Genomic DNA, 27,497 nt, shown 5'->3' with positions numbered 1-27,497 from the left:
ATCCCAACTTTGTTCCTTTGTGGAATTGTTACTGCTAATCATTTTGATGTCAACATCTATGGGCTCCTCTCAACTTCCACAAGTGTTGCAAAACTGGAGCACGTTCTCTGCAAATGTGTCCTTTCCATCAGAGTCACCATCTGAGTTGTGGCATTCTTTCTTCAAAGTTTAGGTGGGGTCCTTTGCGATGCAAAGCCTCCTATAATCCTTGAGTTCTTTAGAGTCTATACTTTGGAATGCTTGTTCACCAAGATAGAAAGGACCATCTTTTTTTCAAGCAAACTTATATCTCTATCATGAAAGGCATGAACTTGTGACAAAAAAGATTAAAATTTCATGTGTTGAGCTTCTAGCTGAGCCCATGCATTTTTTAGGTGACAGTGAAGGTCCATGAGCTCCTCCACAACACCAACAAAGCTTATAGGGCATCTTTGAGTTGAGGAAGGGCATGTGTGGGAGACACATCGCAGAAAGCAGCAAAGAAAGAGTGGAGCCAAGGGAGAAGCTCACAAAGGACTAAAGGGAGGAAATTGAAAGGGGAGCGTGCAATCATGGAGTGATGTGAGGTGATGTAGAGGAATATTCCCCCTACCCTGAATTAATTTCAAATCAACTTTTGGGAGATTTATACCTTCATTTGCTAATACCCCCTCTTCACATGATGATATGAGATCTTTGCAAAGGTTAAAGCCAAAAGCTTTGCTCGAGAGAGAATGTGTGAGAGATTGATGCTGGTGGGGTTTGAAGTTCTCTTCACTATATTGGTAAAGAATTTACAATCCCCCCTCACCTGCTTTAAAAGTCTGTTGTAGAGGTCAACCTCAAACCTTTGAACAAGCCATGCACTTCTGCATAGTTGTTGGCGCTGTGCCCCATACCCCCTGCAATTTTGACTTTAATTTCTCTCTCCAGGTCTTTTACAACCCCTGATGCCCCATTCAACTAATACTAACTTATAACCTGCCCGGGAAGATATTTTCTTGAGCAGACTTCCTGTACATCAAGTACAATTTTATATACAATGTTTCCCATTGACTGTTTTTGACCACTTACGATATTTATCTAACTGTTTACTTTATTTCTATTTTTCTCATGTCCTGCAAGGATTAGTGAAATGGTTTTTGCTTTAAGTTCAGTTTCATTTTAGGAAACGCAGTACAGGCAAGTTAAAAGTTTTCATATAACCTATTATGAGCAATTCCAGGCTCTGAATGATTGGGTAAAGCATTGCTTCCTCAAAGGCTCTGCAAGACTCAAATTTATGTGTTTTATGTTTCGAATAGTACAGAAAAATAGCATTGTATTACATGGGGAGGATAAATCAAAGTTAGTGGTTTTGAACATTAAACACTACTTTTGCACTTTTTTCATCTTTTCATTTTAGATTTAATGTGGAACTCATTGCTTTCATTTACAGGTATGCATATTCTATTTGGTTCTTCGAGGCCTCGACACTGTTGGTTAGCTCTCTTTTGCCAATTTATCCATTTTTCTGTTACAGTTTATTTATCTTCTCAAATAAATTGATATTACATCCAGCCTGTAGCAACTCCTGCCTCTTTGAGCCTACTAATTCCAACTTGTATAAAACCCAAAGAGTCTAATGATGATATGTTAAATATTGTGTGGTTTCTTTAATTGTTCTGACATGTTTTATGTATTATCTTAAAGTCTACTATGACTGCCTTTGTAACTTTCCAATCTTTGAGAAATCTGGCTGAAATTCTAAGTTTCCTTCTTGTTGTCCCTATGTATTGCAATTCACGATGATCAGTTCGATGGTTACTATCATCTTCATTGCAAATGGGTCTCCCCCATTTGTGAAATAGTCGAAACATTTGATTTGGCCAACTTAGAACATTAAAGTATATAACAATTAATGAAGGATCTATATAAAATAATACATTTGAAAAATATTGGTTTATTTTCAAGCTAAACCCTTTTCCCAGATGGTTAAAATACGTCCAATGCATTCAATGTTTTACTCAAGAAACAAACATTTCAATTCAATAGGCGATTCTTTTCAGTAAATGTTATAGATCTAACCCCAAAATATTATAGATCTGATATGAAAATATAAGACAATGCAAATAACCCAGAAATAATATGAAATGATTATTTATTGATCAAACCCTTAAGGTAGGGCAACACCATATATTCACTCCTTAAGGAAGGAGAACACCCCACAAGCCATATGCCTGTTCGTACAATAATCCTTCACAATATTCCTTGACATGGAGTCTCTAGCCTCTATATTGGCCTCATACATACAATACCATGGGTCATTACCATGGTTCCCTCATACCATCAAACTAATACCATGGGCCCATTACATTATTACTAACTACTTGTGGTCTCTTACATGATATGGGTTAACCACCTTATTTATTACTATGGCCCATCCCATTATTACATTATTACCTTGGGTACCTCCCTTGGTATCCCATATTATCCCCCCTAGGTATATAACATTCCACCCCCCTTAGCATGTTTCGCCCCCGAAACATGGGAAGAACACAAATAATAAGATCTACTCAAAAGAGTAGTCCACTGGTACCATGCACGTGCATCTAGCCATCCAAGAGAGAGGTGAACCCTCGGTCTCGCTAGTGCCTCGCTCGCTTGAGATGGAAGTTGACCGTGGTAGCTCTTCTGTGTTGATGTGTAGTAGGTGGATCTTCGCTCCTCTCTATCTGTCCTGCGGGGGTTGTTGTCCGTGTGGCTAATTGGTTGCCATCTTGATGGTTGTCTTGCGGGGTGATGTGGGTGATGATATGTTGAAGTTTTAACCCACGATGGCTTTTTCTTTAATTCACCCCTTACGGGAGCCTGACTGTTATCTGGTGCATGTTGTGGTGCCTTCTGTGGTGTCTTATCTTTCAATATTACTTCAACCACTGAGCCCTCCTCTGATGTATCAGCACCTGTAACCTTTTCTGCTTCAGCCTCTGTTTGTGTTTGATTGTCTATCATCACTGGCTCATCATCTAATATGTCAGACCCTGGAACATCTTCTGCTTCAGCCTCCTTGGACTCTACCTGTTTATTAATGGAAATATCCTGTAATGTAATTTTCTTCTTTTTATACCAGAGCTTCAGGAATTTCTTCTGTACATTAATATTGATAGTACCCACTGATTCCATCCAAGGGTATCCCAAAACAACATCCATGTTATCCATATTTGAAGCATAAAAATCACCATGCAACACATATTTATCCATAGAAATCTTCAAATCCTTGTACACTTGAACATCCTCATCATCCACTTGTGTGTTGTCAATGTGTTTTGCTGAAATTTGCAATTTTTTTGCCAAGTTGACATTTATGAGATTTTGCTTGCAACTCGGATTTATAGATACAATGACTTTCTCCTTCTGAATCAATCCATGAACCTGTAATAAGGATATACCAGTAGGAAATAGACCCACATGTTTCTCCTTATCTTGTTTTCTGGCATGAGACCATCTGTCTAAAAGTAATTTTTCAAATTCTTCATCGGGCATGTTGAAACACTTCATTTGGTTAAGTAATCCCCACCACGTGGCTGCCTCATCTTCAAAATTAGCTAGTGCCACCCATTTCCAATTGTGTCTAAATAACTTTTTGTATTCCTTTGTGTATTCTTCAATAGTAGAACCATTATCTTTTCCTGTAAAACATAGAATCGCCATGAAGAGGGTTATGAAAAAATTCACTTACTTGGAGAAAATTTGAAATTGTCACAGTTTAGTCAATATCGCTCAGAATCCCTATTATGACCTATTTTCAGAAATGGAACAATCATTCTGCATCTACCCATGTGATAGAAATCCTGATCCAGGCACTGGAATTTCAGATCTGCGCTGCAACGCTCCCGCCGTCACCAAAATTTCTGCAAAAAAGAGCTGATTTTAAATCAGCGATATCTCTCTCATCCGGACTCCGATTCGACTGATTTTTTTTTTTTGAAATTGGGTATTTTTTCACAAAGAATCCAAATCTACAATTAGATTTTTCAGATCTTGCACCCGGACATCCAGATCTGCGCCGCAAACTCGCTGCCTCGAAAAATTGTCTGCAACACCACTAATTTTTAGATCAACGATATCTCCCTCATCCAGACTCCGATTCCACCGATTTTTTTTTTGAAATCGGGTAATTTTTCACATAGAATCCAGATCTGCAATTAGATTTTGCAGATCTTGCACCAAAACATACAGATCTGATCTGCAAACTCGCCGCCCCCGAAATCCTGCAAAAAATAAAAAAAAATTCTCCACTTTTTGCCCAAGAAAGTGCTCTGATACCACTTGTTATAGATCTAACCCCAAAATATTATAGATCTGATATGAAAATATAAGACAATGCAAATAACCCAGAAATAATATGAAATGATTCTTTATTGATCAAACCCTTAAGGTAGGGCAACACCATACATTCACTCCTTAAGGAAGGAGAACACTCCACAAGCCATATGCCTGTTCATACAATAATTCTTCACAATATTCCTTGACATGGAATCTTTAGCCTCTATATAGGCCTCATACATACAATACCATGGGTCATTACCATGGTTCCCTCATACCATCAAACTAATACCATGGGCCCATTACATTATTACTAACTACTTGTTGTCCCTTACATGATATGGGTTAACCACCTTATTTATTACTATGGCCCATCCCATTATTACATTATTACCTTGGGTACCTCCCTTGGTACTCCATATTATCCCCCTAGGTATATAACAGTAAACTATTCTTTTTAGATATAACATAAATATAAATAAGAAATATGAAGCATGTAAGGAGATTGGAAGCTTACAATCTTAATTTTACCTCTAGGGTTATTTAGATCATATATGGATGAAGGTACATATTTCTAATTGATGGTTTCAGTTTTATGCCTTTTTAACTGGCTATGATAGTTGGTGCATAGATTTGGTTAATCGTGTAGTTAGTAGTTTCAAGTTTCTTTATATTGGAATCTCTAAGCAGTTCAATTTATAGCTGTTGATTTTGTGCCCATATAAATTCTCCCCCATTTTGTCTTTCCTTTTCAGAATTTTCCATAGTCTTTGTTTAGAGTTGGAAAATCATTTTCACAGGACTAAATTCTTACATCATATGCTGCTTATCTCTGTAAACATTTCTTTGTAGATTTTTTCTCTATAGGGTCTTGAAGTTGATGTACACATTACATGGGGGTCGAACTACATGCTCCATATTCTAAAATGGTACATATCGACGTTTTCTTGAAAAACTGGTGATCTCAATTATTGGATTTTGTCATCATGGTGATGGCATAGCATATGCTACACTAGACACTTGGTACATCCGATGTTGTGGTACTTTGTCCTTTCATATTTTGGGTATATCGAGGATTCAACCATGATTATCTTTGAGTAGAGGGTATCTAAGATTCTTTATCAGTACTTATTGTGTCAATGTGTGCATGCTATATGCAACTATTTATTGGTGTATGGTAAAATTTCAATATTCCACCAAGACTCCGGGACGGGGAGACGTGGTTGTGGGGAGACACACAAGGGGGACGTGTGGGAGTAACCTCAAATTTTAGGGAGATTTATGGGGGATGTCGGGGTATATAATTTTTTTCTTATATATATATATATATATATATATATATATATATTTCAATTTCACATTCAATAATGAAAGCGTAAATACATTGATCCATACATAATTGAATTAAATGTTGAAATACACCGATCCATACTCATCATTCTCACTGATACATAGATCATTCATCCATAGACCACGAGATTCAATAACGAAATACATTGATCCATATTGATCATTCGTTATTCACCATTCTAGAATCTACATTGATTTAAAAATTAAATTCATCATTCTAGATTCTAAATTGATTTAAAATTAAAATTCATCATTCTAGAATTTAATTAGTACTAAGCAAAATAGACTATTGCAGACACTGAAATTTGAAGACTAGAATAGTAAATTGATATAACTTAGACTCAAAAATCATAAAGAGTGACGAGTCAAAGAGGTAGTCTAAGGTACATAGGGGGCTTGGTGCTTTTGACTAAATGCTAATTCCATACCCTTGTACATGACAAAATTCAATGGAAACGTTGCAATCCCCCCAATCCTTAAATTCTGAAAAATTGTTAAGTTTGCTGGATTTTGAGTGAGATTTAAAATTTTACTTTCTCCATATGAAATCCAATGAAATCGAAACCACTTTCAAACATCTTGAGTCATTTCATGGTAATGTTAAAAATTTAAGTAAAAACATGAAAATGAAAGATAAAGGGGAATGTCACTTTAAACATTACCATTAATTACATAGCATTAGTAGGGCCCTAGGGTTGAATATTAAGCTTCCCCACTAATAAATCATTGTTTTCAAGCAAAATTTAGGGGGGACGCCTAGCCCTTTCTGAGGGGGGATGCCCACAAGCATCCCTTTTGGGAAAACACATCCCCCACATTGGGAAAACGTTTCCCACTGCTTCTCCCCACGTCTCCCCAAAATGGGGATGTGGGGAAACGTTTACCCAGACATTCCCCCATCTCAGGTGTGTGGGAAGCGTGAGGTGCATACACCCCACCCTAAGGGATGCGTCCCTGTGGAACATTGTAAAATATATTACTTGGTCAAAGAGTTCTAGGTGTTAGCTTTTCTAAGCCCAACAAATCAATTTAGAGTGCCAATAAATTTTATACCCAGAATTTAACTTTTGATAGAAAAATCAAATCTGAAATTTATGCACAAGAAATACCGCTGAACTTCTAACAAATTTTACCCAACAAAAACATAAATCAATTACATAAACATTAACACAACTTTTTACCTTGGAAACCCAACTCAGGAAAACCAACATTTGTGTTTTGTCTTTATTTCATGTTGCAGAGGAAAATCATAAATTTATTACAACAATAAAACATGTCCCAACAACTAGAAAATTGTGCCAAACAAATCTGTCCTCAATCTTCGTGCGAAACAGTGGTTTTCTATGAAAATTCCTTGAAATGTAGCACTGGAAATAATTCTTCTAACTAATAAATTAATTATGCAGTTTATTTTGTTTCCGACAAAATAACGAATAACTCACACTGCAATTTTTTCACAATAAAAATTATGTCGCGGAAATAAAAATGATAGAAACTGAGAAATGCTAGCACACACATAAAATGACAATTATCCCCGGAAAAACCCAATGTGAGAAAACTAGTGCAGCAGATGAGGGCTTTATTTATTAGACATTAGTGAAATTTTGGGTACAATAAAATGACGCCAAATTGGCACTTCTATATGAGAGAAACACTGGCAAAATCAACTGAGGGAAATTACCCTCCTCTCCAAGCAATCTCAGCACAAACTGACAACTCCAAGTAAGTCATCCAAGCCCTCTGCGCAACCTATCACACACTCAGCCCGAAACTACCGCTACTCAAGTCGTTCTGCCTGCTGCTGCTTTGGAAATGATCTTCCTGGCCTTTCAGAAATTTCCCGACCTCTGGCAACTGAATCCACCTCTAGTTCAGCTAAATCGTGCTGCCTCTGAGGCTTTTGTGTAGCCCCTGTGCAACCTCTTGGAGAAATAAATCGACCTCCTCTCTTGAATCTTCGGAAATGGAATCCTCCTCCAGAATCACTGTCTCTGCCCCTCTGTTGAGAAATCTAGGGCAACTAGATTAGGTGATTTCTCTTACTTTGATAACTGCTTGTGACGCATTTTTACTTAAGTTGATTGGCTTCTATGTACACTTGATTATTATTAGTGTTCTTTATCATCAAACAACTACCAAACAATAAAATCAAAGAGACAATAAGACACAAGATGTAGGCGATTAGCCAGGGCCAAAACCTCTCCAACTGAGAGGAAAACCCACTTATAGAACTTCAATTGACGAATTTCAAGACCTATGACCCTTGACGAAGACCCTCCAAGACCATGTCAAACCTTGATTTCAACAACTTCTGCAATTTCGACTTGCCCAACAGATTCTTCTGGAACTTCGACCTGCCCAACACATTCTTCTACAACTTCGATATGCCCAACAAACATTTTTACAACTTCGACTTGCCCAACAAATTCTTTTGTCCAACAAATTCTTCTGCCCATCAAATGTAGAAACCCTAACACGAGAGAGAGAGAGAGGTCCAAAAACTTCAATCTAGTTCTTCTCCTTCCTTTTTGTCCTTTTTCCAACTTCTATCTTGAGAAGATCGAACTTGCTTGAGTGAGTCACAATGAGGTCGAGTTCCTTCTTATTTATAGGCTTGTGAGGGGTATGAATTGCTTTCTTTAGGCTAACTTGCCCCTTCAGGTAGGCCAACTTGATCTTTGTGCCAGGACGAGGTCTTGGAGGGTCTTTTGATTCTATTTTGACTCAAATAAATTTTCTTTGCAATATGTAACATGCCCAAATGGGTCTTCAATACACAACAATGAATTAATTGACTTTATGACAAACCTAGAAGCACTCAATGGGTGCTTGACCTAAAAATAAATCTCCCTTGAGCATGAAACCCATGCCTCAAGAATAATAATAAATTTATTTTTATTTTCATTAAATACATAAAATCACGATTACATATGCCATTATGAAGACTGAATCTAGTTGCATATTTCAACACCCTCTGCGTCCCTTCTGGCTCGAACTCTCTTCCTCTGCTCGACCTTTGAAGCTGGATAGCTCGACTTGCCAAGGAACTCACACTATTAGCTCTCACTTTATGTGTATCTCCATCTACCCATCAAACTCCTCTTATAATCTCCAGTTGAGTCATCAACTGCCAAGATTAAAATTTAATCGATGGTTGAGATCATCTCTAAGTTGATCCTTGTGGGTTTCTAGAGAATTCTCACCTTTTTCAATTAATTACTATTAATTAACCAGTTTCCCTTAGTTAAGACTCAGGAAAAATTTAAATGATGGTCAATTAATTTAATTGAGCTATCTCTAAGTGGAATTTCCAGAAACGATTTATGGGTTTTGGATAACTCATGTGTTTTAGCCTCTCCACAAAGTTTGAGACTAGAACACCATCCGATGCTACAAAAGCTAACATTTTTTGCCTCGATTTGCATGCTAACAAAAAATTTAGATCTGCAAAATTACGTTGATTGGTGTGCCAACAACTTGCCTTGATTTTTGTGCTTGCAGATTTTTGTGCATCCTCACACATTTGACTTGCGTCAATTTGCATGCCTAGTTGCCTTGGTTTGTGTATTGTCCCTTTTCCCTCTCTTTTCCTAACTCGCTGCTCCTTGGTATGCGTGCCAACTTCTCTTGAAGTGCATGTTGCCTAGGGATGCATGCCATCTCTCCAAGCAATTACTTTTATCCTTTTTCCCCAACGTTGTAATCCACGAAGTCAACCTCGTAATTCACGATGAGATCTATGGATGAGATTAAATCTCGTCATCTCCTTAGATCTGATGGTTGTAATTTAATCATAAAATCACTTAAAGGTACTTTATAATAAATCATTACTTTAGCCAACATTAATTAATAAAATTGATTAATGTAAAGGTAAAATATGAAAAAATAAAAGTCACTTTGCTAGAAAAGTTTGTCGAACATCTTTTGCATGCTCGACACGAAGCCTATGTTGAATTACTTGTCTGAGCTACCAAAATTCAACACTCCTTCTTAGCGAGAAAAGTGTTCTACATCACCCCCAACTTATCTATGAAGAAGACGAACTTGCCTTTCATCAAGGCCTTCGTGAAGATGTCTGCCACTTGCTCATCTGTAGGTACATACTGTAGCTTCATTGTTCCCTTGCACACACAGTCCTGGATGAAGTGATACTTGATCTTTATGTGTTTCGACTTGTCGTGAAAAACTAGATTGAGAGCTTGACGTAGCTCTGATTGTCACAATGTATCACGGTCGACTCCAACTCCTGATCAAACAACCCCATGAGTAACTTTCAAAACCAAATAGCCTCACATGATGCCAAGTTGGTTGCCATGTACTCAACCTCAGTAGAACTTAGTGCAACTTACTGCTGTTTCCTGTTGAACCAAGAAACAACTCCAGACCCCAAGTTGAAACAACAACTTGAAGTACTTTTCCTGTCAACTACACTGCTTGCCTAGTCAACATCCGAATAACCCACTAGCTTCACTCCATCTCCCCGAATATAGCTCAATCCATACTCAACTATTCCACATAGATATCTTAGGACATGTTTCGCTACCACCCAGTGAACTCACTTTGGCTCAACCATAAATTGATTAAGTGTATTGACAACCAAGCATATATTTGGTCTAGTATTGACCAATCACCATATACATAAGAGAGCTAATCAGTTGCCTGCATAAAGTGGGGTCCATTGCCTTTGACTTAGAAGTAATCAATTTTCTTCCAACTGGTCACCATTGGTGTAGCCATATGCCTATAATCCTGCATCCCGAATCTCTTTAGGATCTCCATAGAGTCCTTCGCTTGTCCAAGGAAGATCTGCCCATCTCTTTTCCACACTCCCAACCCCAGAAAATAGTGCATCAGCCCCATATCCTTCATATCGAACTTTGAAACAAGATCCTACTTGCAATTTGCAATGAGCTTCTCTGAACCTGTAAGAAACCAGTCATCTACATACAACACAAGAATCAGTGGCTCTCCCCTGACCAATATGTAGTACAACCTACAGGTTTGAGTTAGCATCACTCTTGGTGAAGCCCAAGCTCAAGAGATAGCTGTCTATCTTGGAATACCATGCACGTGGTGCGTGCTTGAGTCCATACACTGCTCTCTTCAATATGCACACATGAGAATCCCTCCCATGCACTTCAAAACCCTTTGGCTGCTCTATATAGACCTCTTCCTTAATCACACCATTAAGAAATGCTGTGTTGACATCCATTTGATGGATCTTTCAACCCATCTTTGCAACAATGGAAATCACGACCATGATGGAGGAATACCTGGTTACGAGGGCAAATGTCTCATCATAGTCAATTCCCTCTCTCTGAGAGAACCCCTTAGCCACTAACCAAGCTTTGAACTTCTCAACACTGTCATGAGAAATATGTTTGATTTTATAGATCCAACTGGATTCTACCACTGATTTCCTTGCAGGTTGTGGCACAATCCCCCATACATCATTCTTTATGATGAAAGAGTACTCTTCTTGTTGGAAATACTGAGAGGGAGGTGAATCAATATTTCTTTTACAATTGTTACTTTTATGCCAGTTAAGATCACTTAATAAAATTAGAACACAAAATGTACAATAAAAAATAATTTTATTAACAAGAATTGATGAGGACTCCAATCCTCTTTACAATGAATCGAGTACAAGAAGAGTTCAGGGCTCCAACCGTAGATGAAGACTCCAATCTTCAAATCAACTAGGCTCCAACCTATACTTTTCTAAGCACCAACTTGGTCTTCTTGAGGACTCCAATCCTTTAGGGCTCCAACCCTTTCAACTGGTTCAAGCTCCAACCTGCGCTTCTTGAGGATCCTCTAGGGCACCAATCCTTTGCTTTCAATTCTTCAATATAGGTACAAACGGTTCTTCAAGGCTTCCAATATCTTCTGCAATAAGCCTTGATAATCTTCAACAATTCCCTCAATTAATCTCCAATAACCCTTCGTTCATCAATGACAACTTTAGCATCCACAGAAGGTGTCTCCAAGACTCTTCATGATACCCAAACAACTTCCTTCAAGGTTACTCCATGAGGGCTTCAGTCATGCATCAAGGTCTCCACTAATGCTTCCAAGTCAGCTTCTAAAAAGGTCTTCAACAATGCTTGCCCCAACAAGATGTTCTCAACACAATTGCTTTGATAATGCTTTAATACCGCTGCTACACAGTTTCTTCAATGATGCTACTTTCAGGTCCTCAATGAGTTGCTCAACAAAGTCTTCTCCAACAAGTCTTCAATGCTTAAGGTGTCTTCAATAGGATGCTGCAAGAACTCTCAACCAAGGGCGTCTTCGATAAGCTGCTCCAAGAATTCTCCACAATCTTAGATCTTCAATGTGGCTCAACAGGGCCTTTAATCATTCTTCAAGGGCTTCTTCAAGAGGTCTACAACAAGTTTAATAACTGCTCCAGAGAGAACAAAGTCCCAAAGCTCAAAGGCTGCTCTCAAGTCTGCACAACGATTCTTCAATTGGGCTCCTCTCAAGTCTGCACAACAATTCTTCAATAAGGCTGCAACAAGTGTGGCCTATAAGAATGTCTTCCAATAAGTCAACAAAGCTTCAAGGTCTACAACAAATGCTTTCAACAAAACACCACAAATCTTCAAGTACAGCTCTCAAAACTGTCTACAAAGAAGGGCCACTTCAGATCAACAAGCCACCATAAGTCTTCAAAGAATGCAACCTCCCACAGGTCTGCAAGAAGGATATCTGATTTGGCTTCTTTAAGTCACAAAATCGAACAGTAAACTTCTCTACAGGTCTGCCACTATAGTAGCCTTAACAGGTCCGCAAGAATGAGCAACTGCAACAGTTAGTAGTTTTCACAAATCCGTAGAATACAACCACCTGTAGGTCTGCAATGGTAGTTATACAGGTCCGAAGTTGCAATTTTATAGAAGCCGAGGTCTGATGCTCCTTGTCTTCTGCAATAAGGATGAGATCTGGTGCTTCTAGACTTCTGCAATAAGGCCGAGGTCTGCTCCTATAGTGGCTTTCGTTTGCTCCTTCAAATGTACCAATCATAAGTCCGCACAAACAGTCACAAGTCCAATGTCTGCAATAAAAGACTAGTCCACAAATTCGCAAGAGAGATCTGCTACAAGAAACTTTAGTAAGCTACAGGTAAACGATTCTTCTTCCTTGGTAGTTCACGAGGTGTGAACTTATTAATCTCTGTACTTCGTATTCTGCTCCTGATCTGAACCAATTTGGTTGATCCTTGGCCGAATAGTCACCATATATTTATGATCATTTGATGATTTGAACGGTCACATCTTATGAGGAGCCGTCATGTCCTAGTGAGCCTACATAACTCCGCTAGCAGATTTAATCAATATTAACATACACTTTTTTCAAAAATTAATATCTCCATAATGACAAGGAGATAGGAGGTGAATGAATACTCATTGGAAAGAGGAGAGAATTCTCTATGAGCTGGTATAAGACTCATATTAAGGTGATGTTTCAAATTTCAAAAAATATTTTTTCTTTATGACAGTCCTAGAATTATATGACAGTCCTTAGGGTTTTTTGGTATGATTTTGAAGGTTACCTCATGCATTTAGGCATAGGGATTAGAGTATGCTTTTTCATCTACAACATATTGTGCTAAGGTTTCTTCCATGCTAAGGATTCCATTATAAGGACTGCAACATTTATTAGGGCATCTAGATTCATTAAGCCTTTACTTCAACACATATTTCTCTGGGGTTACTAGATTAGGGCTTCTTCACATGGGCTTTATTTATTCATGCTAGGGTTTTTAGGTCATCATGAACATCTTTATATGAATGAACCATGCTAGGGCATAGACCTAGGGTTTCATTTATGCATGCATCTTCATGCTTAGGGTGTACATCTTGGGTCTTATGCTAAGGTTTCATGCTCCTAGGGCTGACTTCAATAATGCATCCAGGGTTTGCCCACCAACCTTCTAGGGCTTGCTAATAAGGCTAGGGTTTTGTAATCTACGCACTTAGGGTTTTCATCATCTTCAACAATGCTTCATTGTATTGACATCAATGAAAATTTTATCCAAAACTTCCACCATGGCATCTCGCCACACGTATGGTTCAGATGCCTCCTGAAAATTGGAATGCTCGCAACTCAACCTCTATCAACTCACTCATAAGAACCATGCAGTTGGAAAATCCCTATGGTGTTCTTTCCCTAACTGAATTTCTAGGAGCATCCACTCACTCTTGAGCTTCCTCTAAGGTACGCTTTGCCCGTTTTAGCTTCTTCATCCTAGAAGTTTCTGCCTAGGTAAATGGAGCATACTGCTCCTTCTCATGCTTATGCTGCTCATCTTGAACAAAAGTTTGGAGTCCTGCAATCTATAATGGTTGTCTCCCTTCTTCCTTTGGTGCTTTCTGCTCCTGAACCTCTACTACAATTGGCACTGAGCCACAAGACTTTCTGAAAGCCCTATCCTCCTCAAATTTCACATCCCTCTGCACCACTGTCTTCATAAGTACAGGAATGTAGACTCTGTAAGCCTTTGAGGTCGCGCTGTATCCAACGAAGGTACCCTTCTCTGCAATAGGCTTGAGTTTCGTCCTCTTATTTGATGGAACGTGGCAATAAACCAAGCAACCAAAAATGTGAAGATGCCCAACCTCTGGTTTCTTCCCTGTGAATGCCTCTTCAGGGGTCATCCTCCCCAACACCTTGTGTGGACTCTTGTTTTGTAAATAAACTGTCATGTTACACGCTTTTGCCTGGAAGAACATACGAAGATCATGTTCATGCAAAATTGCTTTTGCTGCCCCAACAATGGCTCTGTGCATCCTCTCTGATACTCCATTCTGTTTTGGATTGTATGGGACTATCAACTCCCTCTTAATTCAAGAATCGACACAAAATTCCTTGAAGGCATTCAAGGTGTACTCTCCTCCATTGTTAGATCTAAGCACCTTGATCTTTCTCCCCGTCTGGTTCTCCACAAGAGCTGTAAACTTTTGGAACTGATTGAAGACCTTGTCGTCCTTGGTCTTCATAAGATAGATCAATGTTTTCTTGGAATGGTCATCTATGAAGGTCACAGAGTAGTTGGATCGTCCAGTAGACACGACTTACATGGGCCCAAATACATCTGAATGGATCAAGTCCAAGATCCCCTTGGACTTGCTGTCATTGTTGGGAAACACAATCTTGTGTACTTGCCCATGCACACCCCTTGCACATGTCATGCTGATTTGTAGTGAAATCAGGAAGCCCAGTCATGGCCTTCCTGAGCACTTTGAGTGCCCCATGGTGCAAGTGTGCCATCCTCCTATGCCACTTCTCTCCCATGTCACAGCTGCTACTGCTGCTCGCTTATAATTTAGTTGGCTTGAATTAAAGTTTGTACAACTTGTTCCTTCTCACTCCAAGCACCTTTGTGTGCTGAAGCTGGAACCCTTGGGACAAATATACACCTTCCCATCTCTGAAAGTCACCACATAACCCTTGTTCTCCAAGGTTGAAACAAAGATCAAATTATTTTTTAATCTTGGAACGTACAACATGTCCTTCACTAGTAGAGGCTTCCCGAACTCTCTTTGAAACTTAACAGTCCCACTACCTACTGGTTTGTACTTGGCATTGTCACCAAGTTCAGTGTGGAGTCCAAAATATGCTCCTTCAGACTAGTAAAGTAGTCTCACATTCCAATCATGTGACATGAAGAGCCATTATGATTATAAATATATGACACATTGGTGGCCATTGAACTAGAGACATGAAATGAGTGAGAACTCATCCTCAAATCTGGTTGCAAACTCGTCCATCTCAGTTGTAGCAGTGACCTGCTTCTTTTGTTTGCCCTTTTTCTTGTTAGGGCATTGGCTGGAAAAATGCCCTGGCTAGTGGCAAGCAAAGAATTTCACTTTGTTGGCATCGAACTTCTTTTTCCTGCCCTACGAGGTAGCTCCTTTAGTGAAGCCTTTCTTGGCCTTTCACTTGCTCTTGGATGCTAGAGCCAGGGTATCTTCCTCCTCACCCTTCTCAAATCTCTTCCTCTATGAAATCATCCCACAACCTTTCCCAGGTGGGAAGATGCTCTCGTCCCACAATGCATTTTACAAATACATCCCACTACTTTGTAAAGCCATTCAAGGCTATACACACTACTTTAGAATCAGGGACTCTCTCCCCTACGGTTTCCATCTCACGTTGCACTTGCATGAACCTGGTAAGGTAAGAAGTCACTCTCTCTCCCTTGGACATCTTGGTGCTGTGGATAGTACCATCTTTCGGTTTTGGTTGTCATTCTGGTACAATTTTGTGAGTGTATCTCACATCTCCTTTGTTGTCTTATTCTCGGACAAATGGGGAATCAAGTGATCTTTTACCCCATCCAAGGTGATTCTCTGTGCTCTAGCTACTTTCACCTCATGGAGGTCAAAGACAATAGGATCTGATGTAGGCAGAATCACTATGGAGTTAGCAAAGATCCACAACTTGTTCTCCTTGAGAACAACTGTAATTCAAACTTTCCATTGAAGATAGTTTGAGACTCCTTCTAACTTGTCTTCATACCTGACACTACTTGCCATGGTAAATCAAACCTTTGAATGTGAAAATTCCTAGACTTGAAGGAAACCCTACTGTAACAAATCCGAATCTACTTCACCTACTTGATTTTTTAAATTACATTTATCAAGTTATTCTTCTGAATACTGAAGAAAATTACTTCTGCAGCCTACACTAATTAAATATTTGATCTCATGAAACAGAAAATAGAGCAAATAACAAGATACATAGGGCACACTTATTTTTGGACATAATAGTCCCCGGAAAAACCCAATGCGGGAAAACCGGTGCAGCAGCTCTGAGGGTTTATTATTATGCAAGAGAAATATCTGAATACAAATTTAGGATGCTCATCTAGCAATCATTTACAGAGAAAATACTGGCGGAAAATCTGAGTGAGTTTTACCTCACTTCACCTAACAGAATTCCGACTGATCTGGCACAAGACTGGCTAAGCTCGACTATTTCTGCGTTGGCTCAGCGTCAACCCTGCGTCACCTTCTTTGCCCTCTGCATCAGCTCTCCCGGCTGTTCCGACAGTTCCCTGCAGTTCTGGTAGTTTCAACAGTGCTAGATTCTGTGTGACAGGGAACTTTCTGTGTCAGCTCTCCCGTCTACTACGTTACCTCTGCGTCAACTCCCCCGGCTGTTCCGGCAGTTCCCGACAGTTTCGCCTGTTTCGACAGTTTTGGATTCTGTGTGACAAACAACTTTTCTATGTCAGCTCTCCCGGCTACTGCACTGCCTCTCTATAAGCTCTCTCAGGCTCTCTGTCAGTATTCTTCGGAAAGTCCTTTTCCCGGATTCTCACTGCCCCTCTGCTGCTGAAAGATCACTTAGTTTGAATTTCGCAGCTTCGTAGCCCCATAAATCGAACTCCAGATCAATTCTCTCTCTCTCTGTGTTTCCAAATGAACCCCAAACCTCCTTTTTATAATTTTCCTGTTGAGTTTTCAACGGTCGAGATCAAGTCTCTAATCAACGACTAAGATTAAAACATGACTTGATCCACATTCTAGATGATTCTCACCCATATTTTGATTAATACCCATTAATATTTTAATTTCCCTAAGTTTAGACTAAGGAACTCCATTAAAAATATTAATTATTTTAATAAAATACAATCCGGGTGGAATTTCACCAAATGGTTTCTGGGTTCTTTAGAACTCATGTGCCTTAGCCTCTTCGCCAATTTTCAAGGCTAGAGCACTTCCTATGCTACCAAAAACTAATACTCCCTCCTAGTGAGGAAAGTGCTCTAGCAACAATGTCCACCTGCATGCTGCTTTGTCTCTGAAGCACCTCCTTTCTACACTGTTGTTGCAACCAACATTGTGTTGTTGTTGCTATTGTACTGCTGCCCATGACACTGCTAAATCTGTACTACAAATCCCTCTCAAACTCTGCATCTGCTCTGCTGCTAACACTACCATTGCTAACGCTGCATCCGTACTGCAACTCAGCTGTTGAGAGAAGCAACCGAAAATATCCAAAATTAGCTGAACTTGACTGTGTTCAACATAATACAATGAATGTTGGAATCTAGTTGCTGCTGACCCTCTGAATGTTCTACACTGCTGCTGAACTCTGCACCATGCCATTTGCACTGCTGCCAACCTTGCTCTGCGCTGATCAGTTTATGTTCCAAGCCACTGCATCTGTCCTCCAAACACTCCACTGCATCTGTTGACACTAATTCCATCTCACTACTGCTGAATATTGGGCTCCTTTAGAAGGAATTGATCCAAGAGGTGGACTCCTCAAGGATCCTGCGCACACGTAGTCCTCTCGACTACAACTCAATATCGCCCCATCTCCCTGGTGGAGATGCGTGGGCACTCATGGCAAACTCATCCTCGTCAATCTTTGTTGAAGCAACTTTAATATCATGTTTCTCATCCTTGCCCCTTTTCTTCAAAGGACACTAGGATGCATAGTGGCCCAACTCGCCACAACTGAAACATTTCACCTTCGAAATGTCCTTCTTTTGTTTCAGCTTCTGCTGTCCCTTCGATGCTAGAGTTGCGTTCTCCTCCTCCTTCGTCTTTGTGCCACTCCCACTGCTGCCACTGAGGTTGACCTTCACTAGGTCCCTCCTTAACTCCTCTTGTTGAAGAGCTGCCCACATCTCCTCCCATGAAGGTAGTTTTTCTTTGCCCAATATGCTTTGGACGAAAACTTGCCATTCATCCGAGACTCCATTCAGGGCTATCCTCACCATCATGGTTGGCTGAGGAGTGGACCCCACTGCAGCAAGCTGGTCTCTAGTGTCCTGAAGACGCTGAAGATAGAGGTTCACCCCTTCTCCTTTCTGCATCAAAGTCTGCTGCAACTTCTGCTCCAAATACATCTTCCGTTGTTCGGAAGAGCCTTCATATAGAGACGACAAGGCTTCCCACATCTCCCGGGCTGTATCCTTGCCCTACAAGTGTGAGACCACATGATCTCGAACTCCATCGAGAATGAGCCTCTTTGCCTTCCACTGCTCGATCTTGTATTTCTTCTTTTGATTGTTGTCAGCAGGAACAACTACAACACTTTTGATGTAGGCCTCAAGATCATATTCCTCTAGAACAACTAAGATTTTGGCCTTCCATATGACATAGTTGGAAGTTCCTTCCAACTTGTCCTAATCTCTGTTCCAACTTGTCCTAATCTCTGAGCCCATGCGATGCCATCTCACCCAACTGTCGAACTGACTCCTCTAGTCACTGCTTAGCATTGCTTAGCTGCTCAGCAAGTGAGAAATTCGAACTTTCTGGCGGAAAGTTCTCTGAGGAGAAAATTCCCCTTCTACGTGTCTTCGTTCTTTTCCAACGGATTTCTGCCCCGGCAGAAACTACGCTCTTCAAGCACTGCGCTAAGGCTTTGCGTCACTCCCTCTGCCTCTGCAAAATCACAAACTGAAATCGTACCTCTCTGTTGTCTCACTTAGAGAGAGATTTCCTTGGATCTGCTTCTCGGCAAGGACTGCGCAATCCCTTCAAGGGGATTCGAATTGCTGCTAAATGCAGCTTTTGGCCTCAATGCTTATCACTGAATCTGCTCTTCCTGTTTCAAAATCAATGCTCTGATACCATGTGAAAATTCCTAGACTCGAAGGAACCCCTACTGCAGCAAATCTGAATCTACTTCACCTACTTGATTTTTTAAATTACATTCATCAAGTTATTCTTCTAAATATTGAAGCAAATTACTTTTGCAACCTACACTAATTAAATATTTGATCTCATGAAACAAAAAATAGAGCAAAGAATAAGATACATAGGACACACTTATTTTTGGACACAATAGTCCTTGGAAAAACCCAATGCGGGAAAACCGGTGCAACAACTTTGAGGGTTTATTATTATGCAGGAGAAATATCTGAATACAAATCTAGGATGCTCATCTAGCAATCATTTACAGAGAAAATACTGGCGGAAAATTTGAGTGAGTTTTAACTCACTTCACCCGACAGAATTCCCACTGATCTGGCAGAAGACTGGCTAACCTCGGCTATTTCTGCGCTGACTCTGCGTCAGCCCTGCGTCACCTTCTCTGCCCTTTGCGTCAACTCTCCCAGCAGTTCCGGCAGTTCTCGGTAGTCTTGGCAGTTCTCGACAGTCTTGGCAGTTCTGGATTCTGCGTGACAAGCAACTTTTCTGCGTCAGCTCTCCTAGCTGTTGTGCTGTCTATGCATTAGCTCTCCCGACTATTCCGGTAGTTTCCGACAGTTCCGGTAGTTTCCGGCAGTTCCCGATATTTTCACCTGTTCCGATAGTTCTGGATTCTGCGTGACAGACAATTTTTTTGCATCAACTCTCCCAACTATTGCGCTGCCTCTCTACAAGCTTTCTCTGCCTCTCTGTCAGTATTCTCCGGAAAGTCCTTCTCTCGGATTCTCACTACCCCTCTGCTGTTGAAAGATCACTTATTTCGAATTTCTCAACTTCCTAGTCCCATAAATCGAACTCCAGATCAATTCTCTCTCTCTTTGTGTTTCCAAATGAACCCCAAGCCTCCATTTTATACTTTTCCTATTGAGTCTTCAACGGTTGAGATTAAGTCTCTAATCAACGGCCAAGATTAAAACATGACTTGATACACCTTCTAGATCATTCTCACCCATATTTTGATTAATAGCCATTAATATTTTAATTTCCCCAAGTTTAGACTTAGGAACTCCATTAAAAATATTAATTATTTTAATAAAATACAATCTGGGTGGACTTTCACCATACGGTTTTTGGGTTCTTTAAAACTCATGTGCCTTAGCCTCTCCACCAATTTTCAAGGTTAGATCACTTCCGATTCTACCAAAAACTAACATTGAATAATTGTTTGCTGAAAACCCTAGAAAGACCATTTACACCTTTGAGCTTGAACATGTGCACCGCTTGAATTTCTTTTAGAGGCTTGGCTTTAGTATCATGTTAATTTTTCTAAGCCCAATAAATCAATTTAGTGTGCCAATAAATTTTATACCCGTAATTTAATTTTTATCAACAAAACCAAATCTGAAATTTATGCACAGGAAATACTGCTGAGCTTCGAACAAATTTTACACAGCGGAGACATAAATCAAGCACACAAATGTTTACAATAAGTTTTACCCTAGAAACCCAACTTAGGAAAAACTAACATTCGTATTTTGTTTTTATTTCAGCTTGCAAAGGAAAATTAGAAATATATTACAGCAAGTAAATCTGTCCCAGTGCCAAGAAAACTGTGCCAAACAGATCTGTATGGATCTGCGTGCTAACAGAAAGTTCAGACCTGCAAAATTGCTGCCTTGATTGGAGTGCTAACAGCTGCCTTGATTTCTCTGCAGCCTTCTCATATGTGTGATCTGCCTTGGTTTGCATGCCCATCTGCTTTGGTTTACGTGCTGCCCCTTTTCCCTCTCTTTTCTTCACTCGTCGCTCCTTGGTATGTGTGCCAACTTCTCTTGAAGTGTGTGCTGCCTAGGAATGCATGCCATCTTCTCTCCAAGCAATTACTTTTATCCTTTTTCCCCAACCTTGTAATCCATGAAGTCAACCTCGTAATTCATGACGAGATCTATGGATGAGATTAAATTTCATCATCTCCTTAGATCTGATGGTCACAATTTAATCATAAAGTCACTTAAAGGTACTTTATAATAAATCATTACTTTAGCCAACATTAATTAATTAAATTAATTAATGTGCTTTTACATAGGAAAAAATAAAAGTCACTTTGCTAGAAAAGTTTGTCGGACATCTTCTGCATGCTCGACACTAAGCCTATGCAGAATCACTTGTCTGAGCTACCAAAAGTTAACACTGGGTTGGCATATCATTGTGGGTCTAAATGATTGTATTGCATCTTTGATACTACTCTAATGTCCATATGCAATGTTTAGTTTGCTCACCCAATTCTTGATGTTAAAATTGGATAGTGCTAAGCAACATTTTATGGATATTCAATGTCAGAACTGGCTGGTGGCAAACAATTTTTTTAACATTTTTTAGTGTGGATTCTTCCTCAGAAATACATATTGTTATTGTTTTTTCTGGTTTATCATTGCTTAAATGATTTTGCTACCTTTGAGTTTCAAATGTATTATATCTTTGATACTACTCTTTGTCTCTAATGTCCATATGATTGTTTAGTTTGCTCACCGAATTCCTTCAAGCATTTCTTTGATGTTAAAATTGGACAGTGCTAAGCGAATGTTTTATGGATATTCAATGCCAGAGCTGGGTGGCGGCAAACTAATTCTTAACATTTTTTAGTGCAGATGGTTCCTCAGAAATACATATTGCTATTGTTTTTGCTGGTTTATCACTGCATAGATGATTTTGCTACTGAAGAGTTTCGAGTGACTTCTTCACTCATCCTCAAGGTAACAAGAATGGTAACATTACCTTGAGGATGAGTGAGGAAGTCACTTGAAATGCATTGGTAGCAAAATCATCTGCATAATGGTAAACCAGACAAGGCAATGACAATAATTTCAACATATTTATAATTTGAGATAAATTGAAAGACATGGTTAGATAATCATACTGGTAAAAATGTCTGTTTCATCTATTTCATGCTAGAAATTTGTTTTTTTTTTTTTTTTTTTTTATATGGAGGGGCATTTTTCAGTGTCTTGAATCTTCATGAACTGATTTCCTTTCTCTTGTTGGCTATGGTCAAGTTTTGTGTGTTTGTACCTGGATAGTGTGTAGCTCGTGCATGACATGCCATACTTTCTATTTCAACTTTACTTATTAGACAAAATTATCAGATTCATTCATCTTAGAGGTTTTTGAGCTGATTTAGCAGTTTGAAAGCTAGTTACCTCTGAAAATGGTAGGAGTATTCTTCGTTTTTATTAGTATGCAAGGAAGATTCTTTTATTTTCTCCATGTTAACTGTATTCACAATTTACAGAGGATGATACAAGCATTCCATTGGATACAAAGCTACCAATTCTGAAGGCTTTCTATAAACACATATATGATCCTTCCTGGCACTTTTCATGTAAGAAACTCTCATCCCTAACTCTGCATATAGTTGTGCCATGAATATCCCTGGGTTGGCATCGTGTGAAAAATATTTGAGCATGGATTACAACATACCATTTTAAGCTTGATTGCTGTCTTCACTTTATTATTTCATTCTTTAATCTTAATTTTGTTAACTGTGAATGCCAAATTTTCAATGTTATATCTCAAAAAATGTTTTTGAGTTTGCTTTTTGTGTCCTTCAGAGTGTGTGCGTGCGTGGGGGGAGAGAGATGTTTACAAAATAACTTTTGGGGACCATATAGATGCTCTATCGCTCTAAAACAATTTTTATTTTCTGAATACATTTAAACATTCTGATATTTCCTTTTTTGGTTCTTTTGTTCTGCATGCATCTCTCTTTTGTTATGTGGTATATCCAATCATAATTATCTGAATTTTTATACGATAAGATAAGATAATTTAATTAATGTCCGACAAATGACCACAAAAGAAAAATTCTATTTTATTACTGAAGCTATGTTATGTGAGCCCTCAATTCAGTTACTGATGATCAGTGTGTCATATAGTTTCCTTACAAAGGGTATTTTGCGTCCATTACCTGAGTATGTGGACCAATGCATAAAGTTTGTTGTCATAAATTCTGTAGTTGAGCTTGGCCTTGGACAAGGTCTCTGAATGGTATGCCACTGGATGCCCTCCTTGCTTAAGAAAAACAACTATTTCATATTGGGAAGTATTTATTTTGATATCAAAAGACTGCTGCAACTTTGGGCGAGGCTGCGAGCTAGCACTTGGCTGGAGCAAAGAGCATCCTTCAACTTCTCAAATGCACATTTTTCCTTAGAACTCTAATGGAGAGTCTTTGATTGCTGGCCTGAGTCAGTGGGTGAGTGATGTGGGAGTAGTAGAGAGTGGATTTCCTGTAAAAATTCATGCCTTGCAAGAAACTCTTTGGATTTGTAGTGTTGATAGGTGTTGGCCATGTTACCCACCAAAATGGGTAACTCCATCGGAGAAAATTTTCTCTTGCATTTGACAGCCAGCAGCCCCTGACATTCACTTCTTGATGATGATATGCCATATGCCTCTGCCATTTGCATTAGCAAAGAACCTCTCACCATTCAACATTCCTCTTAGATGAAGGTGGGCTGCTACTCAACAGATACTTTGATAATTTTGCAATCAGGTGCTTATACTTGTTGTTTTGGGCATTTAGTATGGATAAAGGGGTGATTTGGAAGATTGACCGATCTTGACTATAAATCTGTTCTCTCACCTTACCAAGGGGTTAATCCTTAGCCCTAGTCTAGTGGGACCTCCCTTGAGGCCTTAGTGTTATAGGAGGGGCACTACTTGGAAAATTCAGATTGATATAGCGTGTTCATTCTTCCTTACACCATACTTGACACTTTTCATGTCACCTACAGACCCTTTTATACCATTTCCATTTTTCGAGTCTAACTTGTCATTGGTTCATTGGGATTTGGCACCCTCTTATCCACATCCTTGAGTAGGGCCAAGAAACATTGCCTTGGAGGTTGATGTAGCTAAAAGAATGGAAAAGCATATTATGGCCACAATGAAAGAAAAAGAAGAAAATCAAAATGCAAAAGATGGTTGGGACATAAATTAGCATGGTGGGCAAATCCCTAGCATGAGCTCTACCCTCCTCATTAGCCATCACTTTGTTCTTGAGCACTTGATGCTTTCTTTCATAAAAAAGAATCCTTGCATGTCCCAACCTTGTTAAGTGATAAACTATCTCATCTTAAGGGGTAAAATTATGATCCTTCAAATGAGAATGTTTTTCATTTTATTGGATATGACTTCTTCAAGCTCCTTCTGCTTTTTTGATATTGTTTCTTGATTCTCTTGAAACATCCGTTTCGAAATATCTTTAATGTCTTTTGATGTAGGCATTATCGATTCTAACTTCATTGCCATGTCCTGGAATGTGATCATCTTCTTCTTATAAGGAAACATAATTTATTTTTGCTATATGTTTAACATTGTTGAAGAATGTAACGAGGTTCGGTCTTCATAAATGTATTTGAGTCATTATGTAATGTACTTGTCAAAAGAATAAAGTTTTATTTTTATTATTATTATTATTATTGTATCAATGACTTATTAAAGCATGGGTTTCATGCTTGGGTCATCATTATATTAGTCAAAGTCCCCATTGTGGACTCTTAGGATTAATATTGAGTCAATAGAGTCATTGTACAATTAAAGAGACCCTTCTTGGGCTTTGGAATCATGTAAAAAGGTTTATTATTGAGTAAAATATGATTTATGTAACCTCCACACCAAGTTGGCCTAATGGAGATCAAGTCGGCCTAAAGGACACCTATTTGACCTCACCTGGAGCCTATAAAAGGAAGGAGATCGAATTCATTTGGAGCATCTCATCTCAAGCTAGTTCAATATCTCTCTAGAAGCTAGAAAAAGTGCGAAGTGGATCAAGGAAGCCAAAAGGAGTGCGAGTTGGGTCAAGGTCAAAGAGAAGGAAGAAATCGAAGTTTTGGTGCTACTCTCTCTCTCTTTTGTGCCCTAGTTTGGGAGATCGAAGTCTTCCAAGTGTTGTTACTACCAGTTGTTGCCTGATGCCGTAAGTTGTTGCATAGTCGAAGTTGCTGGGGTGGAAGTGCTGCTGCAAAGGGGTCAAAGATCTGGAAGGGATGACTTGGTGTGGAGGGAAGGTTTGGTCTATGTCTAGGTTGAAGAGTCTCAAAGAAAACTATTGAAGGAAGATAATTTTTGACTGGGTTTTCCCCTCAAGGGGGGTTTTTCCCTGGCATAGTGCCTACATCTTGTGTCTTGTGTTTTTGTGATCTTCACACACATAATATGGTAATTGCTTGATGAAAGATAAGATAATAAAGAAGTAAAAGAAGCCAACATAACTCACAAGTAATTATCAAGAAAGAGGAATCAAACCCTAATCTACTTGCATTGATTTCTCAACATGGTATCAGAGCTAAGGTTAGGAAAGGTTGAAGATCACTTTATTTGCTCAAAAGGAATGGACATGGATTCTCCCTCTTTGATAAACTATATGAGAATGGGTATCAACATTGCTGGAAGCTGGATCAAGAAGGTCATTCACTACTTATTTAATAAGGTCCAAAGTCAAGGGTTCTTTGCTGCACTTATAGGTTCACTTAATGATGATAATGCATATGGATTATTGACAGTGAAGCATTTAGGCATATAACAGGGAAGAGTAAACAACTTCACACTCTATCAAAGGAGTCATCTTTTGATACAATGGAATTGGGAGACAACAAAAGCTATGCTATTACAGGTCTGGGATCAACATCATTGAAGTTGGAGAATGGAGCTAAGGTTAAGAAGGAGGAAAAATACAGTTTAAGAATCTATTGAAAGGAATCTAAGGAACCTCTAGAAGTTGATTATAGGATTATATAGGGAGACGTTGTAAGGAAAGAAGCTTACTATCTTCAAGGACAATGTCTAACATAATAAAGGAAGAGAACAAATTAGAATGAGCATCCAATTACAATGCTTGGAAGAAGAGGATAGATCTCATCCCGAAAAGAATAAAGTCTTGGATCTAGTAAAAGGAAAAGTGAAGAAGTTTACAAAGAAATCAAGAAGTCTAAAGGGCCAAGAAAGAAGGGACATGCATCAAGCAAACATTGCCGAAGAAGTTTCACCAAAGAAGAACATGATGGAAGGACCCGAAGTCAAAGACCTATCTGGCAAGAACTCTTAGGGACTCTATCTGTTGCACATCCTTCTATTATCCCTCAAGCTTGGAAGGAACCCTTACCAACTTCCAAAGATAAGTATCTTACTGCTTGTATTGTCTTTTTTATTTGGTTTCCCTTACTTATCTAAGTTTGATTATGTTAGATACTAATCACATTTCTAGTCATATTTTTGTTTAGAAAAGACTTGCTGAATACTCAAGGAACATGGAAGAAGGCTTCATAAGACAAAGCATTGGAATTAAAGGTTTGTTAAGAAACAAAAGGTATGTTTTGAATTACAAGTTTTGCTCTCTCCATATTCATTCTTGATAAACTATTACTAACATTTCTGTGTCTAGCTTTCCTGAATCTTAAAGATTCTTGATTGGGTGATTCATCATTAGATAAATCTACCCTCCTCATATCTTTGATTACTCTTGTGGAACCCTAGAAAGGTTCATTGTGAAAAACCCTAACTTAAGGGTATGTCGGTGATTATGTGAAACCCTAACCTACTTAGGGTTATTGTTGAAAGAAAATGTCTGATGTTTTGATGAAGTCATGTTTGGGGTTTTGGTATGGTTATGGAAACCCTAACTTGTTAGGGTTGAATGGTAATGTCTGAAATCCCGAACCTTTGAAGTATTGGTAATTTAGGGTTTGTTGTGTTTTGTATTGAAACCCTAGAACATTAGGGTTTGGTGGAGTGTATAAGCAAGACCCTTATGATGTTTTAGAAATTAAATCCTTGGGATGTGTGTTTGTCTGATCAAACCCTAGTCTAAACAAGTTTGTCTAACTCTTATTGATATTTCTGTAGTTGGGTTTGACTAACACATGTTATGGTATGCTTGCGCATTGTTGAAGGAAATGTAACTAGGTTCGGTCTTCATAAATGTACTTTTGATATTTGTAATTATTCAAGAAAAGAAATATTATGTTTAGAATATATATCAATGAGTTTCTTGCTCATTGAAATAGGTCTAACACATGTTAAGTGCTATAGGTGAGTCAAATAGTCAAAAAGAAGTGTTGAAGGCCTTAAGGGCATGTTACACCATGTATGATTATGTATTAGGGTCAAGATAATACCTCCAAGGAAAGTCAAGTCCCCTCCTATGCAAAGCCACCATCAAAGATGCTCATTCAAGCATGTTAC

At 38.9% G+C, this 27,497-nt stretch overlaps 1 protein-coding gene across 5 annotated transcripts in view; it reads left to right on the top strand.

Annotated features, from left to right (window-relative positions):
- Nucleotides 1-27,497, top strand: part of LOC149220796 (squalene synthase 1-like) — a 378,056-nt gene that overhangs the window by 46,092 nt on the left and 304,467 nt on the right. For all 5 annotated transcript variants that reach the window (XM_089384909.1, XM_089384908.1, XM_089384907.1 and 2 more), the window contains exons 2-3: nt 1,418-1,460; nt 22,546-22,635. In XM_089384909.1, the coding sequence (XP_089241035.1) occupies nt 1,418-1,460; nt 22,546-22,635 (133 nt within the window). The remainder of the gene's footprint in view (nt 1-1,417; nt 1,461-22,545; nt 22,636-27,497) is intronic.

Source organism: Pinus tabuliformis, chromosome Q, assembly GCF_031772625.1.
Source record: "Pinus tabuliformis cultivar Carrire ecotype Pingquan chromosome Q, CPIR1, whole genome shotgun sequence".
NCBI lineage: Eukaryota > Viridiplantae > Streptophyta > Pinopsida > Pinales > Pinaceae > Pinus > Pinus tabuliformis.
The sequence above is the reverse complement of the archived record's forward strand: the minus strand, read 5'-3'. Positions and strand labels throughout refer to the sequence as shown.